General features: G+C 39.7%; 1 protein-coding gene across 3 annotated transcripts in view; it reads right to left on the bottom strand.

The window, feature by feature from the left end:
• Positions 1-25,337, bottom strand: part of slc2a9l2 (solute carrier family 2 member 9, like 2) — a 118,980-nt gene that overhangs the window by 7,711 nt on the left and 85,932 nt on the right. For all 3 annotated transcript variants that reach the window (XM_030418794.1, XM_030418796.1, XM_030418795.1), the window contains exon 12: positions 15,254-15,381. In XM_030418794.1, the coding sequence (XP_030274654.1) occupies positions 15,254-15,381 (128 nt within the window). The remainder of the gene's footprint in view (positions 1-15,253; positions 15,382-25,337) is intronic.

The following is a 25,337-nucleotide window of genomic DNA, read 5'->3' as shown; positions in this document are numbered from 1 at the left end:
ACAAATTGTATTGTAATTACAATTAAATTAATTACCTACCTCAATTACTACCTCATGAAACTGTTTTTAATTTGTCAAATGCTGTACTGTTAAGGACTTCTGGTTTTTGCATCCTCTATTTTTGGTAGCTGTCCACTTTTATAGCCTCTGCAGTTGGCAGGTGGCATGTGTGTCACGTACTTGTGGCAGAACATCAGATACAAACAGTCCGGGAGTTGCTCATCAAAGCATTGTTCTCCTGCACCACTAGTCGTCAAATAATCTATACGGTACCTTTTAGTGTTTGTATCTGGATAGTAAGGCTTTAGACACACACACACATCTAATCCTCCTGTGAAAATTGGGGAGATAAGCAATCACAAGGTGGAAACCCGTAATCACTGTAACTGAAAGCACCAGTACGTTTTACCCCTCGGTGATCTGATCTGTTCTCTTGTTAGGTTTGTGTGCTCGGTTTGTGTTTCCTTTTAAAATCAGTAAGTCTAACATCAGAAAGAAAAAACGACTGATCCGATAAGAATACCAACTTCCTTCTCTGAGAAACCACTAACTGAGTGTTTGATGTGCCCTTTTCAGCTATGTTAGCTCTCAGGTCACCCTTTGCCTCCCACACATGACACACTGGTGCAGCTGACTGAAAGGACAAAATTAGGTTTATCTGCAGGGGCTGCAGCGAAAACAGACATAGAACATTTGACAGAAGGTCAACCCAACGTCACTATGATGTCCAGCATGCCGCAAGCAGAGTTTCACTCTAATCTCAAACTTCTGCCCTGACTTTATCTCACTCTTTCTGTTTCTCAAACACAACCTTCAAGTTACAGTGAGACAGACCTTGCTTGTGCATGGATACATGTTTCAGTAAATGAAAAATGAAAGTTCCTTGTAGCTGTTTTAAAGAATCGAAAGCAAGTAAGTACTAATCTAACTATAAAGCAAGGAATCTCTGTCTGTCAGTCAAACTGTCCGTCTGTTGCATGTATATCTCGAGAACCGTTTTTCGGATCTACTTCACACATGGCAGATGTGTTGATGAGGACCCATGGAAGTGCAGTGTCAAATGAGGTGCAATATGAACGTGCGACACACTCTGCAGATTGATGCTGGGCTCACACTACAGATCTTTTAAAATCCTAACCATTTTTTAAATTCAGGTTGTGTCTCACACTCATACTGTAAGGAGAAACTACAGATTCATTTCTCTCTAATATTCAACATGCGCACACAGCAGTCATTTTTGAAATTATGGCACATCACAGGCTACAAATGAGCTTATCGTGATAGAGTAAGTGGTCCACGACCTTATGTGATTCCTCTTATGTGACTCTTGAGACTCATGATTATGGGGAAGCAGATGTAAACAAAATGGAGATAAGCACGCTGCAGTAAAAAAAACAAAAAAAAAACAGAGTCTGGTTGAGTGGGGAGATGTAGTCAACATATGCAGGTTATCTATTCTTCAGCAAGAAAGGGGTGAGATTTTACCTTTATGTCAACAGTAGTGTGCTAGCTAACGTTAGCCTCAGGGGATAGAATGTTTACCTGTGCTTGGTAGCACCATCAGCTTTAACCCCTCACAATACCAGATAATCTACGCTATACAGCATGTTTTGAATGGCATTACACTTGTAATAGAGAAAAAAGGTTGAGGTTGATTTTAACTAATGAATATACTGTTTTGTAATGCATCAGAGTCTATAAGATCAGTATATGAAGATGCATGGTTTATTAATACATTACCTTCTAAAATTAGAAGTAGAAGTATAAAGTTGTATAAAATTGAGCACCTCAAATTTGAACTTAAGTACCTTCTAACGGTGGTACCTTGTCTTAAACCATGTCTGTACATCATAAAACAGTTCTTCCAGAAAAATGCAGAGTTTTTTTGTGATTGTTGCGGGCAAAAATCCTTGATTATGCAGCACGTTTTCTTAAAAATGCAATGGAATATGCGGGATATTTATGCAATTTTATGCGATGAAATTGCGGGAACTTGCAAAAATTGCGGTTTGATGAAAAAGAGAAAAAAAGGGATTCCCCCAACACTCTGTTCTCACTAGGCTACTACCTTAATGTAAAGAGTCATTTCTTATTACTTCCTATGACAAGCAAGCATAGCCTACTACATCATAGAAAGTGCTGGGAATATTTAAGTTCTCAGCTTGTTTTATTTCAGACCTTAATAAACACATGGCTCAAACTTACAAAACATTGATGAGTCAAATAAGTTCTGTAGCTTTACAAAAGGAATATGTTACAACTTCTGTAAATATGAATAAATAAAATATAAAAAAAAAATGTGTGCTTCCTGTTTTACAGAGGTAGCTATACAAAACAGACATGTACTGTTAAAATAAGTGCTTCCAATGCACAAAGTGCAATCTCTACTGTAACGTAAATTTACATACTACTAATATACTTACAACTGTAAGGTTTTTGAAACTAGTATGATTTTTTGTTGGCAAATGAGACTGATTTGCGGGCTTCATCATGGCTTCATCACGGGGTTTGCAGCTTTTCGACGATGTTCATGTCGTGTAATTACGTCACTTCATACAATCCCATGGCAACAGGGGAAAATGGCTGCTCTTGTGTGAAGTAAACGCAACATTTTTCAACTTTCTGCTAAGATATATGTGACTTTTTTGCAGTGAAAATGCGGGGATTATGAAATCATGCAAGCCCTGCATATTTTGCATGGAAATCAGCAATTTATGCGGCGAAAGTGCGGTGTATTTGAAAAAATGCAGCCCCCGCATAAATATGCGGACTTTGCCTTATTATGTATTGAATCATGCCATCGCATAATCGCGTTTTTCTGGAGGGACTAATAAAAGTGTAACTGTTGTTATGTATGGTAGTTTAGCATTTTTAAATATGTGTATATATATACATATATGTATATATATATATATATATATATATATATATATATATATATATATATGTATATATATATACATATATATATATATACACATATATATACAGATATATATATATATATATATATATATATATATATATATATATATATATATATATATATATATATATACATATACATATACATATATATATATATAGTGGCTGCAGGATGAGCTGTAATGTTAAAACAGTGTGCACTTGTGCATGAACAGAAATGAGGCACGCTGTTCACTCAGTCATGCTGTAATGAAGCTAGGTGTACTGTAATACACAGTAATTATATTATGTAGTTCCATCACATTAGGCTTATTGATGGATACAGCACAATGATATGTTAATGAATTTCAGAGTCCCCAATCCTGTTGTTCAGAACTAAACAAGGTTATGCCTGAAACGTCCTGTGCTCATGTCGTTTGTGCTCATCCTCAGCAGAGTGCCACTGTAACTGAATGCTGCTCGCAAACGTCCTGATGAATGCCTCGGGCTGAATGCCTGCATCCAACTGCAACGACTAGAGGTCGGACTCTCTCCTGAGTTACACAGCCATGATGCCCACGCAGGCACACAGCTTCTAGTCACAGGGGAGGGTCTGAAAAAATTCAATACAATACATTGAAGATGCAAATAAGAAATGCAAAAAGGGTAAAAGCCTCTGGACAAAATATAAATTAAGACAAAGGGACAGAGATTATGAGCCGACACATACTGGGCTTCCTGTAACAACACAGTCTGACTATAATTTTGTCTTATTAACATGTGATTAAGCCAATGAGCGCAAAACTCACTCACACACACACACACACACACACACAATCTATAGACTTATAGATTCTATATTGCCTCAGTACTGAGCATGCAGCAAATAATTGCAATTACTCAAAGTGCATTCATTAATTCATTAATAATCACTCTACGGTACATGTGTAGATCAACTCCACTGCCTCTCTGAGCAGAAGCATGAAATGCTTTCCTGCATTGGCTTTATTTCAGCCAACAACATGGGGAGAGTAGTACAGGGACAATTTCTCTTGTGCGTTCCCAAGATTGGAATTCTAATAAGGTATGTATAGTAATAAGGCATCTTTCAAAAGGATGTGAATTCTGTGTACCGCATGTGTTTGTTCATTCATAAATGCAATAATGAAATAATATTTCCTGTTCACTCTAGATTGTTTTGTTGTGGTACGCAAAACAACTGTTTTATGGACTGTGTAATACCCGCACAGCAAATTAACTAAAACAGTCAAATCTCTCTAAAGATGATAACCATAAGCAAGGTATTTGATATACCTGTTAATTGTTATTTGTAAAAGCAAAAAGCAAGCCCCACTGTTATTATTCTTCAAATGAAGGACAAAGTGTAAAAGTGAAGGAGTGCTTGAACAAGTTGAGAAAACTGGGGGTTTAAGAGGGCATGAACCTCAACGCACATATCTATATTTTTTTAACTCAGGAAGATTGAAATGTCAAATGCCATTAGGATCTAATGAGGGACGAGTGGGACATTATGACCGTGGGCAAAACTCTGCCTCTATAAAAAGCTGAGCGACTATGTCCTTTGCACAGAGGGCAATTATAATAGACAGCAGGACTTCACTTCTTCTCTTCTACCGGATATGTGCAACTTTACTGTCAGGTAGACAGGTAACAATTATAATCTAAATGCTAATATTTAATGTCTCACCAAGACAGTTAGACAGTTTCCAGTCATTGTGTTTAATTAATGGTGCCCAGTGTAGATTTAGAGGAGCATTTCAAACTCTAATATTATATTATTATTAAGGGTGTAACGGTTCACCAACCCACGATTCGGTTCGAACTTCGATTTTTGACTCACGGTTCGGTTCAAACCTCGGTTTTTAAAAACATCCTGAAAAACCTTTTGAAAAACTTCCAGAAAAAATGTCTGCATTTTATTAAAGGATTGTTGCATTGCAATATCAAGAACATGAACATTACTTAAGTTATATTAACTTAACCAAGTATAACACTTCTCTTTAGACCAGTCCAAAATTAATAAACAATATATATATATATTTTTTTAAAACACTTCTATTAATCTCTTAACTATCCAGGAATACAAAAAATAAACATTTGTCTTAAGACAAGTCTACATTGTCTAAATAAAATAAGAATGAAAAACTTCTTACACCAGTCTGAGGTATAACAAAAATAAAAAGCAGTCTACATTTGTTTTGGCGTTGTCCGTTGTCATGGGAATGGTGACATTTGGTCTGTCAATCTTCCACTCTGATACAGCTGCCTGTAGTATTTCTGACAGATGGTCACTTATGTGACTTTTCAGCTGAATTTAGCACCGAGCAGACAGGAAGTCAATCACCAAAACAACAATATGTCCTCCGGTTACTTTTCATAATAAAACACTCAGTGTTGACACCAGCACACAATTCTCAAAAAATACAAGAGCGATTATGTGGTTATCGTGGGAACTCCTCGCGACGCCAGCAGTCTACCGTACTGCGCCGTGGCGGACTCAAACCGCAACCGGACTGTGGACGGCAGAGCAAAACCAGATCGGAGCCATAATGCAGCGGACACGTATCCAGTGGATATTCGGGGTTAATATCAACTGAAAACCAAAATTCTCCACACGGCTGACCGGAGTGTGACCGGGAGATCTGCTAGCTCAGGTTTATTAGCCATCTTGCAGAAATGAAACGGGAGCGGGGCGGGGATGAACCGAGGTTCGGGAAGATAAAATGAGTTTCTGAACCTAAGTCCTTTGAACCGAGGTTTTCGCTTTCGGTTCAGAACCGTTACACCCCTGATTATTATATTATATTTAATATTTACAATATTAATGAGGTAATACTACAATCTAAGAAATATGAATGTTCTCCATAACTGAATAAACAAGCTGTTCTCAGAGGAAAATAAGGTTGCCGGGAGAACAGCTCAGATATTAAGATAGAAAAACTGCTGAACTACTCCTTCATAGTGGCTATAATTAATGTATCTATATTAACAATAGACCACATGTTTGTTTTATATCAGGGTCTTTCAGCCTATTGTTTGGGTTTACAGACCACAGCCACACTGCAGCGAGAGGGCCAGAGATTTCCATCTGCAGCGAGGAGAGTGGAGTGAATGTTGGAGTTAGATCAGCAGTGTGCAAATGTAAACTGTAAACATGATATCAGTATGTCAATGTTGTGTTCACAGCATGTGTCCACCCAAAAATCAGTTACTGCAGGGTACACTTAGAGAACAAAAACTAAAGCAACCCCAGTGATCATTAACTTGCATCCAGATAAAGCCAATGCATATGCAGTAGGGTCGAGGATAGAATAAAGAGGATAAAACCTTAAAGATAGACCTCCAAACTGGAAAGGAAACAGCTCGCACAGCGGACTACTTGATTCTGGGTGGTAGGAGATTGGTGTGATAGAGAGAAAACGAAGAAAGAAGAAGAGACGGAGAAAGATTAAGACACAGAAGGGCACAATTTATGGTTGCATGAATATGTAAAAAAGGTCAAAGGAACTGTAGATGAAGTTAGGTTGGGAGAAAAGATGTGAGTGTACTGCAAAAGAACAGAGAGGAGAAGGACAAGACACTTCAGAGACAGAGGAGACAGAAAAGAGACACAAGGCCTGTGCACAAGGACGCTGGAAGTAAAAAGAATGGCCAGACTTCTTTAATGTGACCATTTCAAGCTAAAGTGTCTGACTGATTTCTCCTTGCTGTAATTCAACAACAGCCTCTTTGCTTGTCTATAGTGGCAATCACCTCATAAACAGATACAGCTGATATATGACAAAGGTCAAGTTGAGCGTTCAAATGTCACATTTTGCCCATAGAGTGATGACTCATCTGACTGTGTTGACATCAGTTCTTCTTTACAGGTTAACGACATCTATTAATCATCTCTTGTTCAAAATGAGAGCAAAGATCTGATGGGCAGAGATGAAAAGGGCCAGTGACAGACGATTGATGAAATGTTAAAGCACACTGTCGCCCACTGGATCCAGCTCGGTGCAGTTTAGGAGGAAGAATGGACTCATTTACTGTCTCGGACGCCCGCCGAGACATTAAAGACCGGCTACAGAACAATCGGAGACAGAAAGGGAGATACAGTAAATACAGAGTACATGTAGAGGCAATTGTCAAGCTCATTTCGGGGCTAATTTCCACACACTCTTCACTGCAGATCAGATAAATCCCCCAGGCTGTTCATCAGCTAGTTTGCATAAAGTTGCCTCTTCTATCTATCTCAACAGCACTTCCATTTCATTTGCAGTAGCTCACGACATAGAGCAATTGTTTTTGTTTCTCTCATGAAGTAGCACTTAACGAGTCACGTCCTTTAATATGTTTTTGGAATAGTGAGAGCACTGATGAAGTACATTTGCCATGGAACATGTACCATTCTGTGGAACTTAGATTTTCATCAATAAAAAAGAAATACATGGGGCATTTATTTAGAATTTAATTAATTGCAGTGTAACTTACAAGCTGAAAAGCTTTAAGGGCTTTGGTTAAAGGAAATGTGCACACTACACAGATTGACTGAATTCCCTGAATTACCTGAGTTTAATTTGTTTATTGATTAGACTTTAAAATGCTAAGGGTGTTTGTGGAGCATAGCAAACTAGCTGCTCACACACATATCCCAGCTAAACTATACAGGACCCAAGCTTGACTGTCAGACTATCGCCTCTAGACGTACAGAGTGGGACTACAAGACAGGATGGGCTGGGGCTAGCTGGTTAGCATGTTAGCTTTGATAGATGTTGATGACGTTTCTCAATTAACGTCAAAGTCTAATTTCTTCAAAATTCAGTTGAGAATTCTTGTTCATTATTGAATGTTTTAAGTCTGTTTTTGTTTTGCATGATGCACCATTAGAGGGGCACTGTGTAGTTTTTGGAGAAGAAATTCTAACTCAGAATTTTATATTAAGAATATTAATGAAATAATAATACAAACTCAGAAATTAGTATTTTTCCATAAGTGAATAAACAAGCTGTTCTCAGAAGACAATAAGATCCCCAGAACACTGTTTAAGGCTAGAAGGGTGTCGGGGTCCGCCACATGTTAACAAAGTAAAACAGTAAGAAACTGTGTTGTCCTTAAAGGGACAGTGTTTAACGATTTAATTAATTTATTAACTCAAATCAATGTCTTCGTTCATAAGTAAGTCCTCATTGGTGTACAATTACCTCTGCCAACAATCTGACTTTTCCTCCTGAACGAAGAATTACCTATCTGAATATACATAGCACGGGCAAGCTCTATGGAGGCCGCCATGTCTTTCCGGTTTTAAAAAAACTATGGACTGCCAAGAGGGACAGAAAGCACTACGTGATACTTTGTAGTAAGGCTGAACGCGTTTTCGCTCAGAGCCAGCTTGACTGCGGAACTGAGAGAGAGCTCAGCGAAAGCGTTCGTCACTAACAATAACAATAACTAACTACATCTTTACCTCATTACTTGAATCAGTAGAAACACTCGACGCTGTTGGGAAAGAGTCCATATTTTGAAAATGAGTTTCTTGTCCGTCAGGGCCACCGTAGTTTCCAGAACGTCTCCAACGTCTTCAGAATGGGAGGGGTGAGCAAAGGAGTGTTGCAATGTAGAACCTCACAGCTAGATGGCGCTAAATACTTGATTTATTACACACTGTCCCTTTAAAGGTCTAAGTTTGTTTTTTTTTTCAGTTTACACAGTCATGAAAACAAAGACTTTGTTTATTTAGGTATAACAAAATCAATCAATAAAGATCTTACTCCTCTGATTAAAATTTCAGAGGAGGGTCCCTATAAGGCTTCCCCCTTCCAAATACCCACTCTCCTCTGACTCGTCAGCTCACACGTGCCTGACCCAGCACCGCAAACAACAACAGAGCTGCTGGGCTAAATCAATTCTTGCGTTGCTGAATAGTTGCTGGGCATACATTACGCAAATGTTACACATGGTGACACAGTGTGATGTCACAAAGTCACGGAATTAAAATCAGGACTACAGACGAGGCGTTTCATGAGCAGTGTTTTCTGTGGGACAGAGGAGCTCTTGTTGGTAATGTCTTTTCAATGCACAATAACCTGTATAAAAAACAACAATAGACAAAATGATTCTCTCCTCAGGAACTTCTTGTCAATTAAGAATAATCAAGAATCTGATAAATACAGCTCCTGCACACTCTTTCAACCTCCGCTTTCTCCATCATAAATCCAGACAAGGGGTTACACTGTGGCACACTGTAGTGAACCAGATGGCTCTGAAACCAAGAAGGATTTCAGAACTGACTGCTATAAATGTACCCTGCTGTCTTTAAGAGTGGAAATGAACAGCTGGTCATGACTTCAGAGACCTGTCTTGGCTCAGTAACAAGGAAGACATGGCTAAAAAAATACAGCTTATAGAAAAAAAGGTTGTTTTCTTGAAGAAACCATTCCCTGCAGTATGCAGTAAACAAGGTCCTCTTGTGACAAGCACAGCTCAGAATATGTTTAGAATGATAGAAAGTGAAGAGGGAAATACAAATGAGCTGCTTACTATGCACCAGAGTGGCTCTTAAAGTCTTTTGAAAAGCAAACAGTGGAACTACTTTTGCTTGCTTATTTGTGCTGTAAATTAAATTTTTCAAAAACAATTTTCCCCTTTGATTCTCACACATTTCAACAGATTCGGGAAGGAGAATCCAAAAATGATAAATCAGGTCACGTCACCCTGGTAGCTCGCATTACACACCCTGACAAGCTGGCACACATTTGCTGTCATTGCACACAACTAGAGTCCCACGGGGGCAGGCATCCCGTCCAGGGAGAATCCTCTAAACCCACAGGCTGTCAGCAGGGTTTGACAGAGATTCTGTACCTGCAGGCCACTGTGGATGATTTTTTTCTCCACAAACAAACCCTTGACACTGCTGTGTGACGCCATTCTCAGCCTGCTTCTCCCAGCACAGCCAGAGGGACAGAGTTTGTATTCAAGGCGCACAGAGGAACTTAACATTCTCACTCAATGGCTCACCCTCAGGATCTGGCTGATGTGGGGCAAAATCAGAATACTGCCAATCGGCCCACCAGCATGATGGAAACCATTCAAAGTATTCACAATGGCTGCATGAAGTGGCACATGTTTATAATTGGTGTAACAAAAGGGACATTATTTTTTAGGTCTGCTGTTTTTTGTCCTGAGGGACATGACAGATGAAGGAAAAGCTTCTGTCTGCTGTGCTGCACCATGATTAAGGACATCACAGACTCTCTCACACTCTGGTTAGGATCTGGGCCTTGGTGTAGGAGACCCTGACTCAACATCCTTTGAGAAAATGTAAAACAAAGTGTTGTCACTGATGACAGCTCTGCTCCTGGCTCCTGGCAAACTTCAGACAGGTCGGCCCAGAGCAGTCTCAGCTGCTTTCTCCCATCTCTGCATGTCAGTAGAGTTTGTGGTGCTCCACTAATATCCACACTCTTCTTCAGAGGAACGAGAACAAAATGTAATCTGTCCACTGGGTTTGCTTTACTCTCACGGATCACGCTCTGGCCTTAGGAAGCTCATGTCTTGTCAGCACTGGTGGACTCGCCCCACCTGCTGCCTCGATGTTCGTAAGAAATGCAGCAAAAGGGCACTTTGGCTGGTTTTTTGGTAGAACAAGATAAAGTGCCCTCTAGGTTTGCCATCCACTGGACAAAAATGGGTGCACTCTCTTCACTCTGAATATATCACAACTTTCTGTGTGCCGATAAATGTTTAACTGATAGAGTGTGGGACTGATAAGGAGGAAATGGGCACTGGTTGGGGGCAGATGAGGGGATGGCAGGGGTATTGATTGCTTCTTAGCATCTTTTCTGTTACATTTACTTAAGAAGTAAATGTTGATGAAGATTCTCAGTCTTCCAGGTCATGGTGATGCTACGTTTCAGGCTTCCTCAGTCTTCAAAAAACTGAAACAAGTTCAGTTGCCTATGATAAAACTATGCTGCTACATTTCATGAGATCATCATACATCGTTGATAGGACTTTGCAGATAGTAGCTATGGATAAGTAAAAATATTATACCCAGTGACTGAATGTAACTAAGTATATTTACTCAATTACCGTACATTTTGGGCTACCTGCCCTTTTCTTGAGCGCTTCCAATTTCTGAGACTTTATACATCCACCCCAATACAGTGGGAGGCAAATTTGTACTTTTTGTACATGACTTTGGGCACTATTTACAACATTGGTTATACCATGTATAAAATTAACATAAAAAGTAAAAATGTGAAACCTTTTCTGTTATAAAATGCAGTAAATCTCCTCAGGAGAAATGTTTTTGTCTAACAAACTTCCTACGTGTTATTTTCTGCTGTTACTCCTCCACACAACAGCACACAACCTGAAGAACAGATGTTGGTTAATCCATGCATTCGCTTCTTCCTACATACAATGCAAAGACTCAAAAGTTCAAGCAGTAAAGTAAACTTGAGAAACGTTTTAATGGTTGCCTCATTTCTAACAGGGGTAGAGGTTTTGACCGGTCCGGATGTGCATTGTATTAATATGTAATGAGGCGCAGGTTGATTGGCCGCAGGAAGGACAGAGCCGGAATGGGGGGCGAGCCTGCATGCACACAGACTCCAAAACATAAACAGCCCCCTGTCATGGCGCACACACTAAATGACGAACCTTACGGAATTCAGGCATTTATGTACGAGCCGGAGTCGGAAACCAAACGGGAGAGTGAAGAGGCAGAGACGGTGGAAGAGACACGTTTACAGCAGGACGTCTCTGAATGGTAAATTCTTTTTTTTTCTGTCTTACTTTTCACACTCGTGTTTTACATGTAAGACCTGAGTTTTAATGCTGGCGGTTACGATGTATGGCGTGAAAATGACAGAGAAATAAGCAGATTCGGCGTGCTCACTCAGAAAGTCTGGCTGAGGACGGCTGTGAGCCGATGCATATGCAAGTAGCCTCCTGTGGTAACGTCACCACAGGAGCAGAGTCAAAATCTCGTGCTTTAGGAACGCGCACTACTGTGCGCTATTCCTGTTCGGAAAAAGAGCCAAAGCGAAAAAAATAAGCCACTTTCAAACTCCAGCTTTTCAGGCAAGTTTCAACAGAGGTCCAACACCAATATGCATGATTTAACGAGAGAAATTGCGATTTCCGGGTGATGACTCCTTTAATAATTGTGAGTGAGTAATTCCTGATAACTTGGACACCGAGACTTGGAGATATTATATCAACGACTCATTAGCTGATGATTAGTTCATAAATGTGTGAATATATTTACCACTTTATTCATGAGTCACTCTTGATTTACTCTGAACCAGCTGCAGAGTGGCACAAATTAGTGACATTTCTTTAAAACATATTTACTTAAAATGCAAATATGTAAGGATTTTAGTTGACAACATGAAAGAAATGAACAAAAATCATCCATGGAATGTAGAGAAATACCAGTTTTGACATCATGATGTCTATATATTGTGTTGCAGAGTTATCTACTGAGGATAGCATGCTAACCAGTTAGCCCCTTTCCATCCTGGTCCAAGATTCTTTGAGTAGAGATGTAAACACAAACACTTTCCAGTGCTCCAAGTTACCAGTCTTGACCACTAGCTGCACAGCAATCTGAGCTCTGGTGTTACTCTCTGTTAACTCTGCTGATATGCTGCCTGCTATTTGTTGACAGATGGCCAATTCTTACATATTGCACCTTCAATCACACATTTTTTTTATCTGTGCTGCTTAAAATGCAATTCTTTTTATTTTCTGACAGTGTACTGACATAATGAGGGATTACTTAGTGACTACTCAGTATGATGTGTCATTAAGATTTTAATAGCTGTGAATTAAACTGGATGTTATTTCAGATATGACTGCATCGTCTGAGTGACAACTTCAGACTTGTAGCTACTGGAATAGTGTCAGCCAGCCATAGGGTTTCTCAAATATAAATTAATAATACCAAACTCAACTTGAAACTCAACAACACACAACCAATCCATCAAGCGGCTGTAGCAGGTACAGAGCAATATTCTCTAATATCACTAAACCCAGCTCTAAAGTGTACGAACCCAATGTACTCTCTCGCCTCAGTGAAGAGGCTGTGAAGTGAAAAACACTTAAGTTTAATACAAGAATTAGAGTCAAAGTAAGAGTGGGAGACAGAGAAAAGAAACAAGTTCTTCAGCCAAAGACAGGAGGAGGGAGAGGCACAGAGGGGCAGAAACAAAGCAGGTAAAATGAGAAGAGGCAGTGATGTGGAGCCGCCTGGAGCAGCAGTCGGGCTTTAGAAGTCGAAAGAGGAGCCTGCAGCTTCCAGGAAAAACATTCCAGTTTCAGAAACTAATTGACTCTTCTGTCAGAAACTGTTATTACTTCACTCTTAAAAACACACACACTCGTCCTCTTTAATTGTCCAGTGTATTTTTGTGTTGAACACTTGTTTTATTAGGTCTTTTTGAAAAGATAGAAACATGATTGTGGGCTTAGCAACTATTCACTCCTGTATTGTCTGGAAGCCTGGAAGTCCTCCTTGTTTGAACACAAAGTACTGTTATTTCATATTATTTTGTTGGGAAACAACAACTACAGCTGCTCTGAGGCTTTGAAAGTGCTTCAATTCACTGTTAACACATTGCTTACAAGGCCAAGAAAGAAAAGCAGCACACCAGCAGCACACCATCTCAAAGGCATTTTTGGCAGAGATCATAACCCGATACAAGCCATGTACATTTATTGATCTAACTAAGAGGAGAGAAAAACAGATTGGAAGTCACTTCAGGTGATTGAAGCACAGGCCATTATGTGGCTATGACAGCTGCATTTAACAAGTAATTGGGCTACTAGAAAGACACATCTTTAAAGTGTCAACAAAGGATTTAGCATTGCACTGACAAAAAATAGGATAAATCACAAGAAAACTTAAAAAGAATGGTCAGAATTGAAGCAGCAGGACATATTCTGACTTAAACACCCTATAGGTGTGCCTTTAAAAACTATTGATCCTACATTTCCCATAATGCAAATCAGCAGCATCTTTCGTTATACTGCCATCCCAGCCTCCTAAATGTGCTTCCAGTTAAAAATGATGGGACTTCTGTTAAAAATTCTGTTAAATAACGAAGTGGTGTAGGACTTTTATTGTGAAGAATTTATAGGAAATTAAATGCGTTTACCACCGAATTAGCAGAGCTTTGTTAACAGCTGTTTGTCAACAGTACAGTGGGGAAGTACTGCGCTCCTATAACTCTGTAACACAAGCGGGTCATCAATTAGACACACCTTCAAACATGTAGCCCTGTTGGAGTATAAAAGCAAATCACTGAATTGCTGGGCTGACATGCCGACAAGCAAAGCCAGCTCGTGTTTGTATATAGAAAAGCTTCAAATGCTCCATCTTGCAGTTCTGAGGGGGAAAGAAGAAGAAGAGGGAAAAAAACCCTCTTATTTGAGCATTAAAAGCTACTGGCTTGTAGAACCCCGATCAAAGCTCTTTAAGCTCGAGGAGCTTATGACACTGTTTTATTGCCCTGATTCCTCTGGGCAAGTCTCAGTGTGTGACTTGGACTGTGTTTATTTCATCATTCTTCCTTCATTTTTGTGCATCTAAAATGGTTGAGTAGGCTTTATGGTTGAATGTTTTGTTTGTTTGTTTGTTTGTTTGTTTGTTTAAGTTTGTTTATTGTTAGGCTTAGGGTCAAGAATGGCCGTGATCAGCTCCGACTTTGTGCATACGTACCCTGCTGATCTCTGGTAACAGTAAGGGAAAGGAGACTGAAGTTTTCTTTTATTTTCTTGTCATTTGTTTCTTTGTTAAGTATGGTTTGACCTTAAACGCACCACAGCTATTTGAAAAAAGCTACCTTGCAATTTGCATTTGCAACCCACTCAAAGGGAACAAAAGGCGCTGTGCCAGTTCAGTCAGAAACACTGTGATTATTAACTTAAAAAACATAATTGTGAGGAGCCTGTAAATTAGCAAGGATCACTGACCCTTCCAGGGGCAACAAGTAGAGCCCAGTAGTTGTGTATAATTAGAATACAAAATACATCCTGACGTGACTGGACTACAGAAACATCACAGGCAGCACAACCACACAACAACATGGTGTGGCAGACAGTCGCTGCAGGGATTAATGAGGAGCTGACAACTTTGATGGACTGTGAAGGTTGAAGTGACAAACACAATTTGGTCCAGCTGACAATCCGCTGATGCCTTACTGTTTGTGCAACACTTTTATTTTAGAAAAGTGTCACTTGTTTTATTTGAAGCATCTCCACTGGCGTACCATGACCCTACTGAGCTCCCAAACCTGACCCAAACCCTGACACAATGTCTGCACATTTAGTTACCCACCTGAATGAAGGGGAACAGGAGGCCCACAGCAAAGTTGGACAGCCAGTTTACGGTGCCGGCAATCATGAAGGCAGCGGGTCGGTACGACTGTTCAAACAGCTCCCCGGTCAGGATGAAGGGGATGCCACCTGACAGAGAAGGGAGATGACTAACAGTTAGTTACAACAAACCAAATGACAGAAACAAGCAGCTTTACTCTGAGCATCTCCCTGTGTTCACAGGCCACATAAAGTGGGGAGTGATTCCTCACTTCTACTTTTAGTTTACTTTAGTACAAAAGTTACAGTAAGCGATGCCATTTTTTTTTCATTACTCCTGCCCTACTACCAAATGGGTAGTGGTGAGTCGTTTCTCATGAGCCTCAGTGAGGGTCTGACACTAACTAGCCTAAGATAAGGCTAGCATAACTAGCCTTATCTAACAAGATAATCAAAAGTCCACAATAGGGTTGTTAAAGGGCCGCATTCAGCCCAGGGGCCGGCAGTTGAACAGGTCTACCATATACCATCCTCTTGTCGAGTTTCCACAGCACATAGTCCCTTATCATAAAAAGATATTACCATTTCATGGCCACTTTGAGGATCAAATCAGCTGTGATCTGTTTCACTGAACTGAAATCTGTTATATGAAAATAAACCCTTTTAAATCCTTCTTCGATCGTTGAAATACTATATATATATATATATATATATATATATATATATATATATATATATATATATACATATATATATATATATATATATATATATATATATATATATATATATATATATATATATATATATATATATATATATATATATATATTTATATTTCATTTTGGAGCATAAAAATCTAGATCAAAATCATTTCTTAAAAGAACAATGACCTTATTCAGTGATGTTGCTGTGTTGAAATGAGCTCTGACATCCTCACAATCCCAGTCTTAAACTGTTTAGCATAGCAGCTCTCCTTGCTGGAAGTCAGAAGGTCCTCAGGCCTATCCTCGAGTACAATGTGCAACCAACATTTCCAAACCTCCGAGAGCAGATGTTGACATTTGGATGCTTTGGCGGGTGATGACGTCAAACTAGGAGGCTGAAATCGAAAAACTTGGCCCACTGAGCTCAAATGTACAAGGGAGTAATTCATCCTGACAGATTATTGCAAACTCAGTAGAGCACTTGAGTTCAAACCACTATAGCCTCAATTTCTTAAGGTTTGGGGAAAGTGCTGCTGCAGAATGACTCTCATTTAGCTGTCTAGTGACCCCCACTCCTCCAGTTTAATTTGTATTTGTATTTTTTTTCTGGCCTTTATTGACAATTCAGCTAAAGATATGGCAGGAAACAGGATGAGAGAGAGGAGAAGTGACAGGCAGCAAAGGGCACCAGGCTGGGACTCGAACCCGGGGCCGCTGCAGCGAGGATAAAGCCTCTGTATATGGGACGTCCCCCCCTACCAACTGAGCTAAACGGTGCCCCGGAAGATAAATTTTGAGTTTGGTGTGTCAAATGGCAATGAATTCAACAACAGATATCACATTTTGACAGGAAAAAGAGGTGTACCATGTTCAAGGTTCAAAATAGCCTGGTATCCAAAATGACTGATGCTGCTGAATATATTGATCAAGTTCTCACAAAATGTTTTTAAGAAAATGTAAAAAAAAAAAAACCCAAACAAACAAAAAACCCATTATGCATTCAAATTCAAATGTTTGCAGTACCAAGGTCAAAGTCCAATTTTGCATGCACGTGTTAACCCAACTATAAACCAATGATAACCATTAAGTTCTTTGGGAGGTTGGGGCTGATAGATAAGTGAAACAGACACAGGACTTTCACCCAGGAGACCAGTGTTTCAATGTGAGTACATATGTCTCTGTGACAGACCTGTTAAAACTAAATGTAGCTATTCGAAACCTAACCATGATCTTTTCCCTGAAGCTAACCAAGAAGTTAAGAAGAGCGGAGTCACAAGCATATTTAATGGACAAACTGACTGAGTGATCAGGTCACATTTACCTGTTTTACCTATTTATATTGACCCTCTTCCACAGACATTGAATATGACATTTGTTTCAGGTGGAAATGTCCTTTTCTTTTCAGTCTGAATGAAATTACACAATCGAGCAAAGGGGAAGAAAAAAGGAAACAGAAAAGGCAACTGCTCTTACAAACACTAACAGTAAAACACAACGCAAACTTTGGGTTAGAGGTTAGGGGTTTGCTCGGACATCTGTTGACATGAGAGTGAGATAATGTTTTCAACATTGTTACAACACTGTATTATGGCTAACCTGAATGAGTTGTTCTGTTACTGGTCTGACTCTCTCTGCACGAAGGAAAACAGTTATCCACTAGACCTCAACACACAAGACTCGCGCAGACAGGATTTGCGAAGCTCTGTGCCATTTCGATTATGGATGCAAGTGGAATGCCACTGTTGAAAATGTAATGGACGGTGACATTTTCAACCGTATTTCATCAGACTGGAGCCTTTCAGGCATTCTTACATGAGCCCCTGCTGCAGAGACTATGCATGAGTGAGCTGCTCAAGTGGGCCGATCACCTTCTCCAGCAGTGAGTCGCGGAGAAGGATAAAGGAGGAAACATTGACTGTAAAAAATTTTAATGGAGCTCCTGGGTCTGAAAAGTAAGGTCAATGCAAAAATGCCTGCAAGTCCAATTGTATGTAAGCTTAAGAGAAAATGACCCTACCTCTCACATAAATTATTACTTTTGTTAACTGTTTCCTTACGAGTTTATGGTCTCAATCACGAGATTCAAGTTTTTTCAAATACAGCATGAAGTTCATTTAGTACATTACGCTCTAATTTATAGTAAAATCGACGATATAGCAGAGTATGCTTTAGTACAAGGCTACCTAGTAGCTGACAAGTCGCTACCATGGAGTTTTATCAGATTCTCAGTCCGATCCAATCAGTATCATACCCATCTCCACATTTTTGTCAAAATATGGTTAGTTCTTTATAAAAAATAAAAAAAAAGCCTATGCCTATCTCAAGGCTTTAAAAGTCTACACACTGATGGCTGATGTCAAAGTGGGTTTACACTTGGATGGGTCGGGCTGCTGCTTCTTGTGGCAGCTATGTGTAGAGTATATTGTGCAACCAAACACCATGAAGTGTGGAAGCATTTTCGCTCAAATATGTGACTGATAAGATTTTGTATTTCAAAGTTTGAATTCACACATGAAGGGTGACAATAACAAAACACCAATACTGCACAAACATCCAGATAAAGCGATGGAAGAGGGACACAAATACAGGTAATTATTTGCAGCCTCCTGATAATATTATAAGTTATGTCTTATCTTGACTTTGGTTATCTGGCCCTTTTTGAATAAGCTGCAGCCTTACAGAATACCGGTATGGGGGTAAAGATAGTGTTCATCATAGGGCAAGGCATGCTGCAAAATGTTTTTTGTAAGCTATTTCAGGAAGCCAGGAAGCTGGGTAGCCATATAGCCACATATTTCAGTTTTTCTCCCAGTGGTGCATGCTGAAGTGAGATATATTGGCCTGGTTGAGCCTGTTTGTGTACTTGAACCTCATTGTTAATGGCGTAAATGACTAAGGACATTAGTTCCGTAAATGTGGCTGTAGGCTATCCTGAAAATGCACAAAAAAAAAATCAATTGAGGCTACAGGGTGCACAGTGCACACTTATAAATCTGTGGATGTTGCATTTTATCCTCACAATAGGTTATTTGTTGTGGCATAATTGCTTCTGTGAAGACAGACAAAGAGCTACAAAGCCCAGGAGCATTTCCATTAAGAGCTAAATAAATGCTCCGCTCACATTACCTTTTAGCAGCCTCTTAAATTTGACAGCTCGTGATAATAAACCATCTCCTTATTTGGATAAAATGTTTTTTAAAAATGCAGACAGCTGATTGCAGGTGACTGTGTTCATGTGTGCAGAGAGTTGTGCGCTACAATCCCGCGTGTATTAAAGACAAATCTACCCACCAAAACAATCACATAAAATTACAATTAAATCAATACACACTATGAAATATGAAGGTGAAACATGTTGTTTATGTTTTTAGGTTATTACTTAAAAGCTTCTCCACAGCAATAAGAACATGAAGAATATTTTGGTTTTCCACTTCTTTTGTTCAGCAAACCTGAAAATATTTAAGTCATCATTTACAAAGAAGTAGGACGGACCTGCTACTCTGTTCCCCCTCCAGCTGTCCATGATGGGGATTGTATTTCATCTCAAGTCACAATTCAGTCGTTCTTTTTCGACACATTGACAACTTGCCAAGCATACAATTGTTATTCAGTCTAGGTTTGTAAATTCAACCTGTTAACCAACGGGTAAATACAGTTCTTGAGCTGCTGCGCTTTGACAATCAGCGAAAGTACTTTTTCACGCCTGTCTCCCGAATAGATTAGTGGCTGGCTTCAATAACAAGTTACATAAGGAATCACAGAAAAACGTAACATTTCTCCTCTTGACTTTTAACACTGTAAATAATTTTGGGCTGTTTCAACTTAAAAGTGTAAATTCAATTGCTGCCTTAAATTGTTGAGTTAGCTTAAACTAGGTTGAGTAGTTTTGTTAAACATCTTCTTTTGAGTTTGTTTTGCTTATGAAACACAATTTAAAGTTTACTGAACGTGAGAATACATGTTCGACAAACTTAAGACATCAAGTTGAATGTACAACTGTTGACAGTGAGAACCATCACAATTAAATCTGGTATCTTTCAACATTCAATGATTTCTTTAGGAGTCGGTTACTCACTTCACACAGTGATTGCAGCAGTAGCGCCTTTTGAAGCTGACTGTCATATGATCAACATAAAGATATTACATGTAACAACCGAGATCAGTTTAATCAAAAGTGTTTGTGTAAGCAAACATGTTTTCAACCATGACTCTTAACACACAGACGTTTTCTTCAAACTATAAAATAGAAGGATCTCTGGAGAGTTTTGCCTCTCAAACAATGCATGCTGGGAAGTCTGCCGATATGCTGATATGGGTTTATTGATTTATAACATTTATCCAACTCAGGTTAAAAGAACTCATGTTGATCTGTTTGGAAGTGGTCTGATAATAAAATAAAAACTATACATTTTAAGTTTTAATCAACTTGAAACAAATAAAACTTGCATATTAACGTTAAGATGATTAGAAGAGTTTTAAGGCACTTTTTATGTGCTCTACTTAATCTGATCACATATAGTGTGCAATCACAAGTGTACACCCACCTTACATTAACATGTGTTTTTCCCGATCCACAGTGGTTCATTTTAACATTCAGAAGATGTATTTTTTTTTCTAGCTTAAAGTGAGCGCACTGCAATCTTGATTCAGGAATCAACCATAATAGACAGCAGCAACAGATAATGAAACAAATCAACTGAACATCAGAGTCTGAAATGAGCCCAGGGTATTTAAATGTCACTTTAAAGGACTTTGCTTTGTGGCTTCCCTGGAATGTTGATGTTGTCTTCCTCTTGTCCCCAGAATACATCTGCAGCAATTACACTTGTCACTGACACAGCACTGCTGTAATGGCAGTATTTAACACTGTGTTCACCCGATGCAACACATGTGGTATCACAAGTGTGTCGGCGCTATCTATAAGGTCTTAGTAGGAACACTCTGCTTCCCATGACTGTAAGTAATCTCTCTAAAAAAAAGAAAATGCCACTTGTACAATATAAATGTGATGTGAGAGATTAACCAGGAAACATTAGCAAGGGACTTCTTCTGGACGCAGCCACAACAACACTGATCTCTCTTTCGGGCAGGAAAGGACAAATCTACTTCACACATGATGCAGCAAGGGTGGGGCGGCCAAATATGTGTGTGTGTGTGTGTGTGTGTGTGTGTGTTTGGTATGTCAGTGTAGATCTGCTCTGAGATAATCCGCTCAGTGCAAAATAGTGTTTTCCAGGGACTTGTGCACCTAATGATATGTGAAGCCTGTGTGTGTGTGTGTGTGTGTGTGAGAGAGAGAGAGAGAGAGAGAGAGAGGGAGACAGAGGAGAGATGGAGACACAGAGATAAAATCATGCCTCTGCTCTCTCAGAGAAATCTATGTTGGCTGCACTCTGTCATATTTCCAACAATTATGATCCACAACAGTATGTGTGTATTTGCAGCCTTTCAACTTTAACCAAGCTGAGGGGGCTAATAACCCGCCCTTGTTAGCACAGCATGCTCCACGTCAAGCCAAATGTATTTTCGTATCCTTTTTGTCGCAGTTCCAGTCTCATGAGCTCAGGGACCGCGCACTAATTAGGCCATGTAGGTTATCTGGCCAACATGTGTTTGTGGAGGGAGACAGCGAGCGTTGAATCATGTGGGATCAAATAATGGAGATCTCCCTTCCGGCCAAAGAGCACAGCAGCCCACAGAGTTAATCAAATTCATTCACCGTTCATATCAGTATTCATGTTGCCTAACTTTAACAAAGCGCTTTATATGCCAAAACGTAACCACACTGTGACTGAGAGACAGCAAGGCTGCAGCTGTTGTGGAATTTCGGTTCGCTTGACCGTTCAGGAAAGATGAAGAAGACTCAGAGACACCGATGGCTTACGTTGAGATAGTTTATAAAGCATGATCATGGAGGAGCAAAACTACATGATGTCTGTCTGCACACAGTGTTGCCATGATAATCCTTAATGATAACGAGTCTTCCCCAATGTCCAAACTATGTCCTACAGCTTCAGGAGGCAGTGCTTTCATACATGGTTATCTGTTTAATAACAAAGCAAGGGGGATGATGCAGAGTCTCTCCCCTCTAGCCAGAGGACTAAGAAGTAAAATAGGTAAGAGACACTTAGTCTGCTAACATAGATAGACTGAAGGCCTCCTTACAAGGTTTACACAGTTAGCTTAGCCTTGGCTTGGATCATCAGACATCTGTCCTGTAGACATATCTACAGTAGCTTTGAGTTCTAGCTTGCAGAGACTATGAGAAGAGTGCTTGTATCATCATCCTGACTTTAACATCTGTACAAGACATGTATGATCTCCTATTGTATGGAGACATGCTGTCCTGGGAGAATAATATTTTTCCCCAACAGTGGAAATGCCGATATGGGAAAGGTGATACATGTAATTCTGACAGCTACAGCGTTTTGGAGACACAGAGACATTAAGCCTATTCAGTTGTTTGAGTATGAGGATGTGTCACATTAGCAGACCATTCATTTCTGCCAGGAATGGGCAAACTGACAACTTTCCTAATGATTATAGATCTGTACTGGCGGTGTCACATTTAATAGCCCAGTTAGAGAAGATGTAAATCACACCACCGATAACACAAAGCTGCTCCAACAGAAATCAACAGCCGCATTATCTTCGCTTTGGATTTGTGACGAGAGTTTGTGCACTGCCTTCTGTTTCAGCTTGACCTCCTGAGACATCGCATTTTCCGGAGGTCGGCCACACTCAACCAGTGCCAAAGCCTTGATCTGCTGTGCCTCGGGCACAGAGCCACAGATGACAGGATAGCGGCGAGAAGGCAGCACCGGAGGTCACAGTTTTTTCCCTCACAATCGGTTCTGACAGGGGTCTTAACCAGCTCGTCTGTTTAGTTTCTCTGTACACCAGTAATTCTACTTCATAGCTGAGAGAAGGTTAGGATTAAAAACCACATATTTTAATACCCTGCAGAGTGGTCATCAAAACAGAAATATTAATAATTTAATTTGTATTAACTCTTTTTCTCACAACGTTGAAGGATTCATATACCACTCCCTCGGTCTAAAAGGATTTTCCAGTGGCACTACCTCTGCCCTTGTAGTGACTCATGTTATTAGCGCTACTGCTCACAGATGGATGCTTGTGATATTATCCAACGGCAGCACACACACTATAAATAAGGACCAATTATATAATGGGATAACGTTGTCACACTAGCTGAATACTGCCCTCCCACACAAACACATGAAACATCCATGTCAATGACAAACACTTGGACATTCATGCAGAAACATGCAGAGTGTAAGGCGGTCAGGAGGGAATAAATCTGCAGAAATACTAATAAATAAGAGTTAGACTGACAAATAAGAAACATTTTAGACACATTGTCTGAAGCATTATCAACAGGTTCTTAGCTCTTAGAGGTTCAAAATAAATTAATTTTTTCCCTGTAAACTGTGATAGCTAGAAACTAAAGAGAAAAAACAGAAAGAAAGAAAAGAAAGGACTTTTTTGTTTCATTTTAACAAATGCACAGTACAAATAAAGAGAAACTGCAGGTGTAATAATTAGTGATAAGTCATATCTATTAAGTCAGTGATGCTATTCAAAGGGAGTCGTTAAGTAGAAAAATACGCTGACAAGGAGCATTTATGGCCCAGGTGCAGGGATCAACCCCCTGCTGGGATAAAAATACGTGACAGGACCTGAACTGATGGTAGCTTGTTAGCAAACTGCTAGCGTGTTGCTAGTCTCGTCACACCTCACAGCAGATAAATAAAGTCATTAGAGCAAATCAACCTCTATTCAAGCAGCACCATGCCTCATCCTCAGACAAATATTTATATATACAGCAAAGGTTCAAGGAATACAAGCCATAAATAAAGACTGGTGGATAAATCACTTTGCTTTATAAGTAAGGTGTAAAGATGAAGTCGTTGCCGGCTGAACATCAGCAAGTTAGCATTGACATCGTGAATTAGTTAGTATGCCGACTTCAGCATTACACTTGAAGCCTTTGTACAGCATAATCTCACAGAGCTGCTACCATGACCGCAGACCCGTATAGTATAGTATGAAGGTGGTAATTACCAAGTAACATTTTTGAAAATTCTTTCAAACCCCCCAAATTACCACGATAATTAACTAAAAATGTGTTTCAAATAATAAATAATATTCTGCTATTTTCTAAAAAAAAAAATATATATATATAGTTAATAAACGGCTGATCATTTCTTTCCTGCTTGTTGCATAATGCTAAAATATTATTATTAGATAATGTATGGGTAATTTTTCAAGAACCTTTAAGATATTTATTGCAATTTTGGGGTAATTGCAAATATTTTTCAAACTACTAAACTGTTTCTTAACCAAACTTCAACCAGTTAGAGGATCCTGTAATGACAGCCTGACCTGTATGAACAAGAAGCACTTGTACCTATCATAACAGAGAGAAAAACTGGCAACATCCTCACCAAGAGTACACAAAAACACTCTCTCAGCTGCTTCCGTCCGTCCTCTCGGAGGCCTGTCTGTCTGCCACTCAGAAGGCAAGAGGCCTGTGGCAGAAAACTGCAGGGAGTTGAGCTCAAATTCTGCCCACACCAGAAAAACACAGACCGAAGAGGAACACTCCAGGCCCTCATTTTGCTCTCTCAGCTTGTACGATAGATTGCAGATTCAAACCAGAGGGGCAAGTTGTAGCCTGACTGCCCAGGAGAGAGCAGAGCGGTGATATGGGTTAGTGGCCCCGCTTAGGAACAATATTGCACGCCAGTCTGTGGAGGCTGAAGAAAAATGCTAATTAATCAAACTGGTTGTTGCTCCTGCTATTGGTCATTTGGATTGTGGGATAAAAAGTGCAGCCTTGAAGTCAGCAACAACCATGACAGTGGTTAACTGTGGAGGGAGGGGGGGCCAGGATTAAAATCCAGTGACAATAAAACCAAGGTTGCCTGGGGATGGGCATGGTGAGTCAGAAGGATACTGTTTAAAGGACTTGTGTTGAGCACATGGAGCTTACAGTCTCAAAGGAATAAATGTCCTATCTAGGCGTCCTGCATTATAAATGACACGAGAAGTTCAGGGTTACTCCGTACTGGGGCAATGACACATCTGCACTTGAATTTTTGAAAATGCAGTTTAGCCCTCTGCTCTCTGTGTGAAACCAGCTTTCCTCTTGCAACAGAGCAGGTTGGTGCGGTTGAAATAAATCAGACGTTTGCAGACACAACTTGTTGTTTCTGCTCAAAACAGAGTCAAGCCACAACTTTGCAGACTTGTGAAAGGATCCATGCTGACACTGATGCTTGAAAGAAGGTATCCTAGGAAGGAGACGTGAGAAGTACAAAACACTCACAAACAGTAACAGTGATGTCTTTTATAAATAAACCTCTGGAGGGAAAC

Source organism: Sparus aurata, chromosome 6 (genome assembly GCF_900880675.1).
Source record: "Sparus aurata chromosome 6, fSpaAur1.1, whole genome shotgun sequence".
Lineage (NCBI taxonomy): Eukaryota > Metazoa > Chordata > Actinopteri > Spariformes > Sparidae > Sparus > Sparus aurata.
Note: the sequence above shows the minus strand (reverse complement) of the source record. Positions and strands in the feature narration are given on the sequence as shown.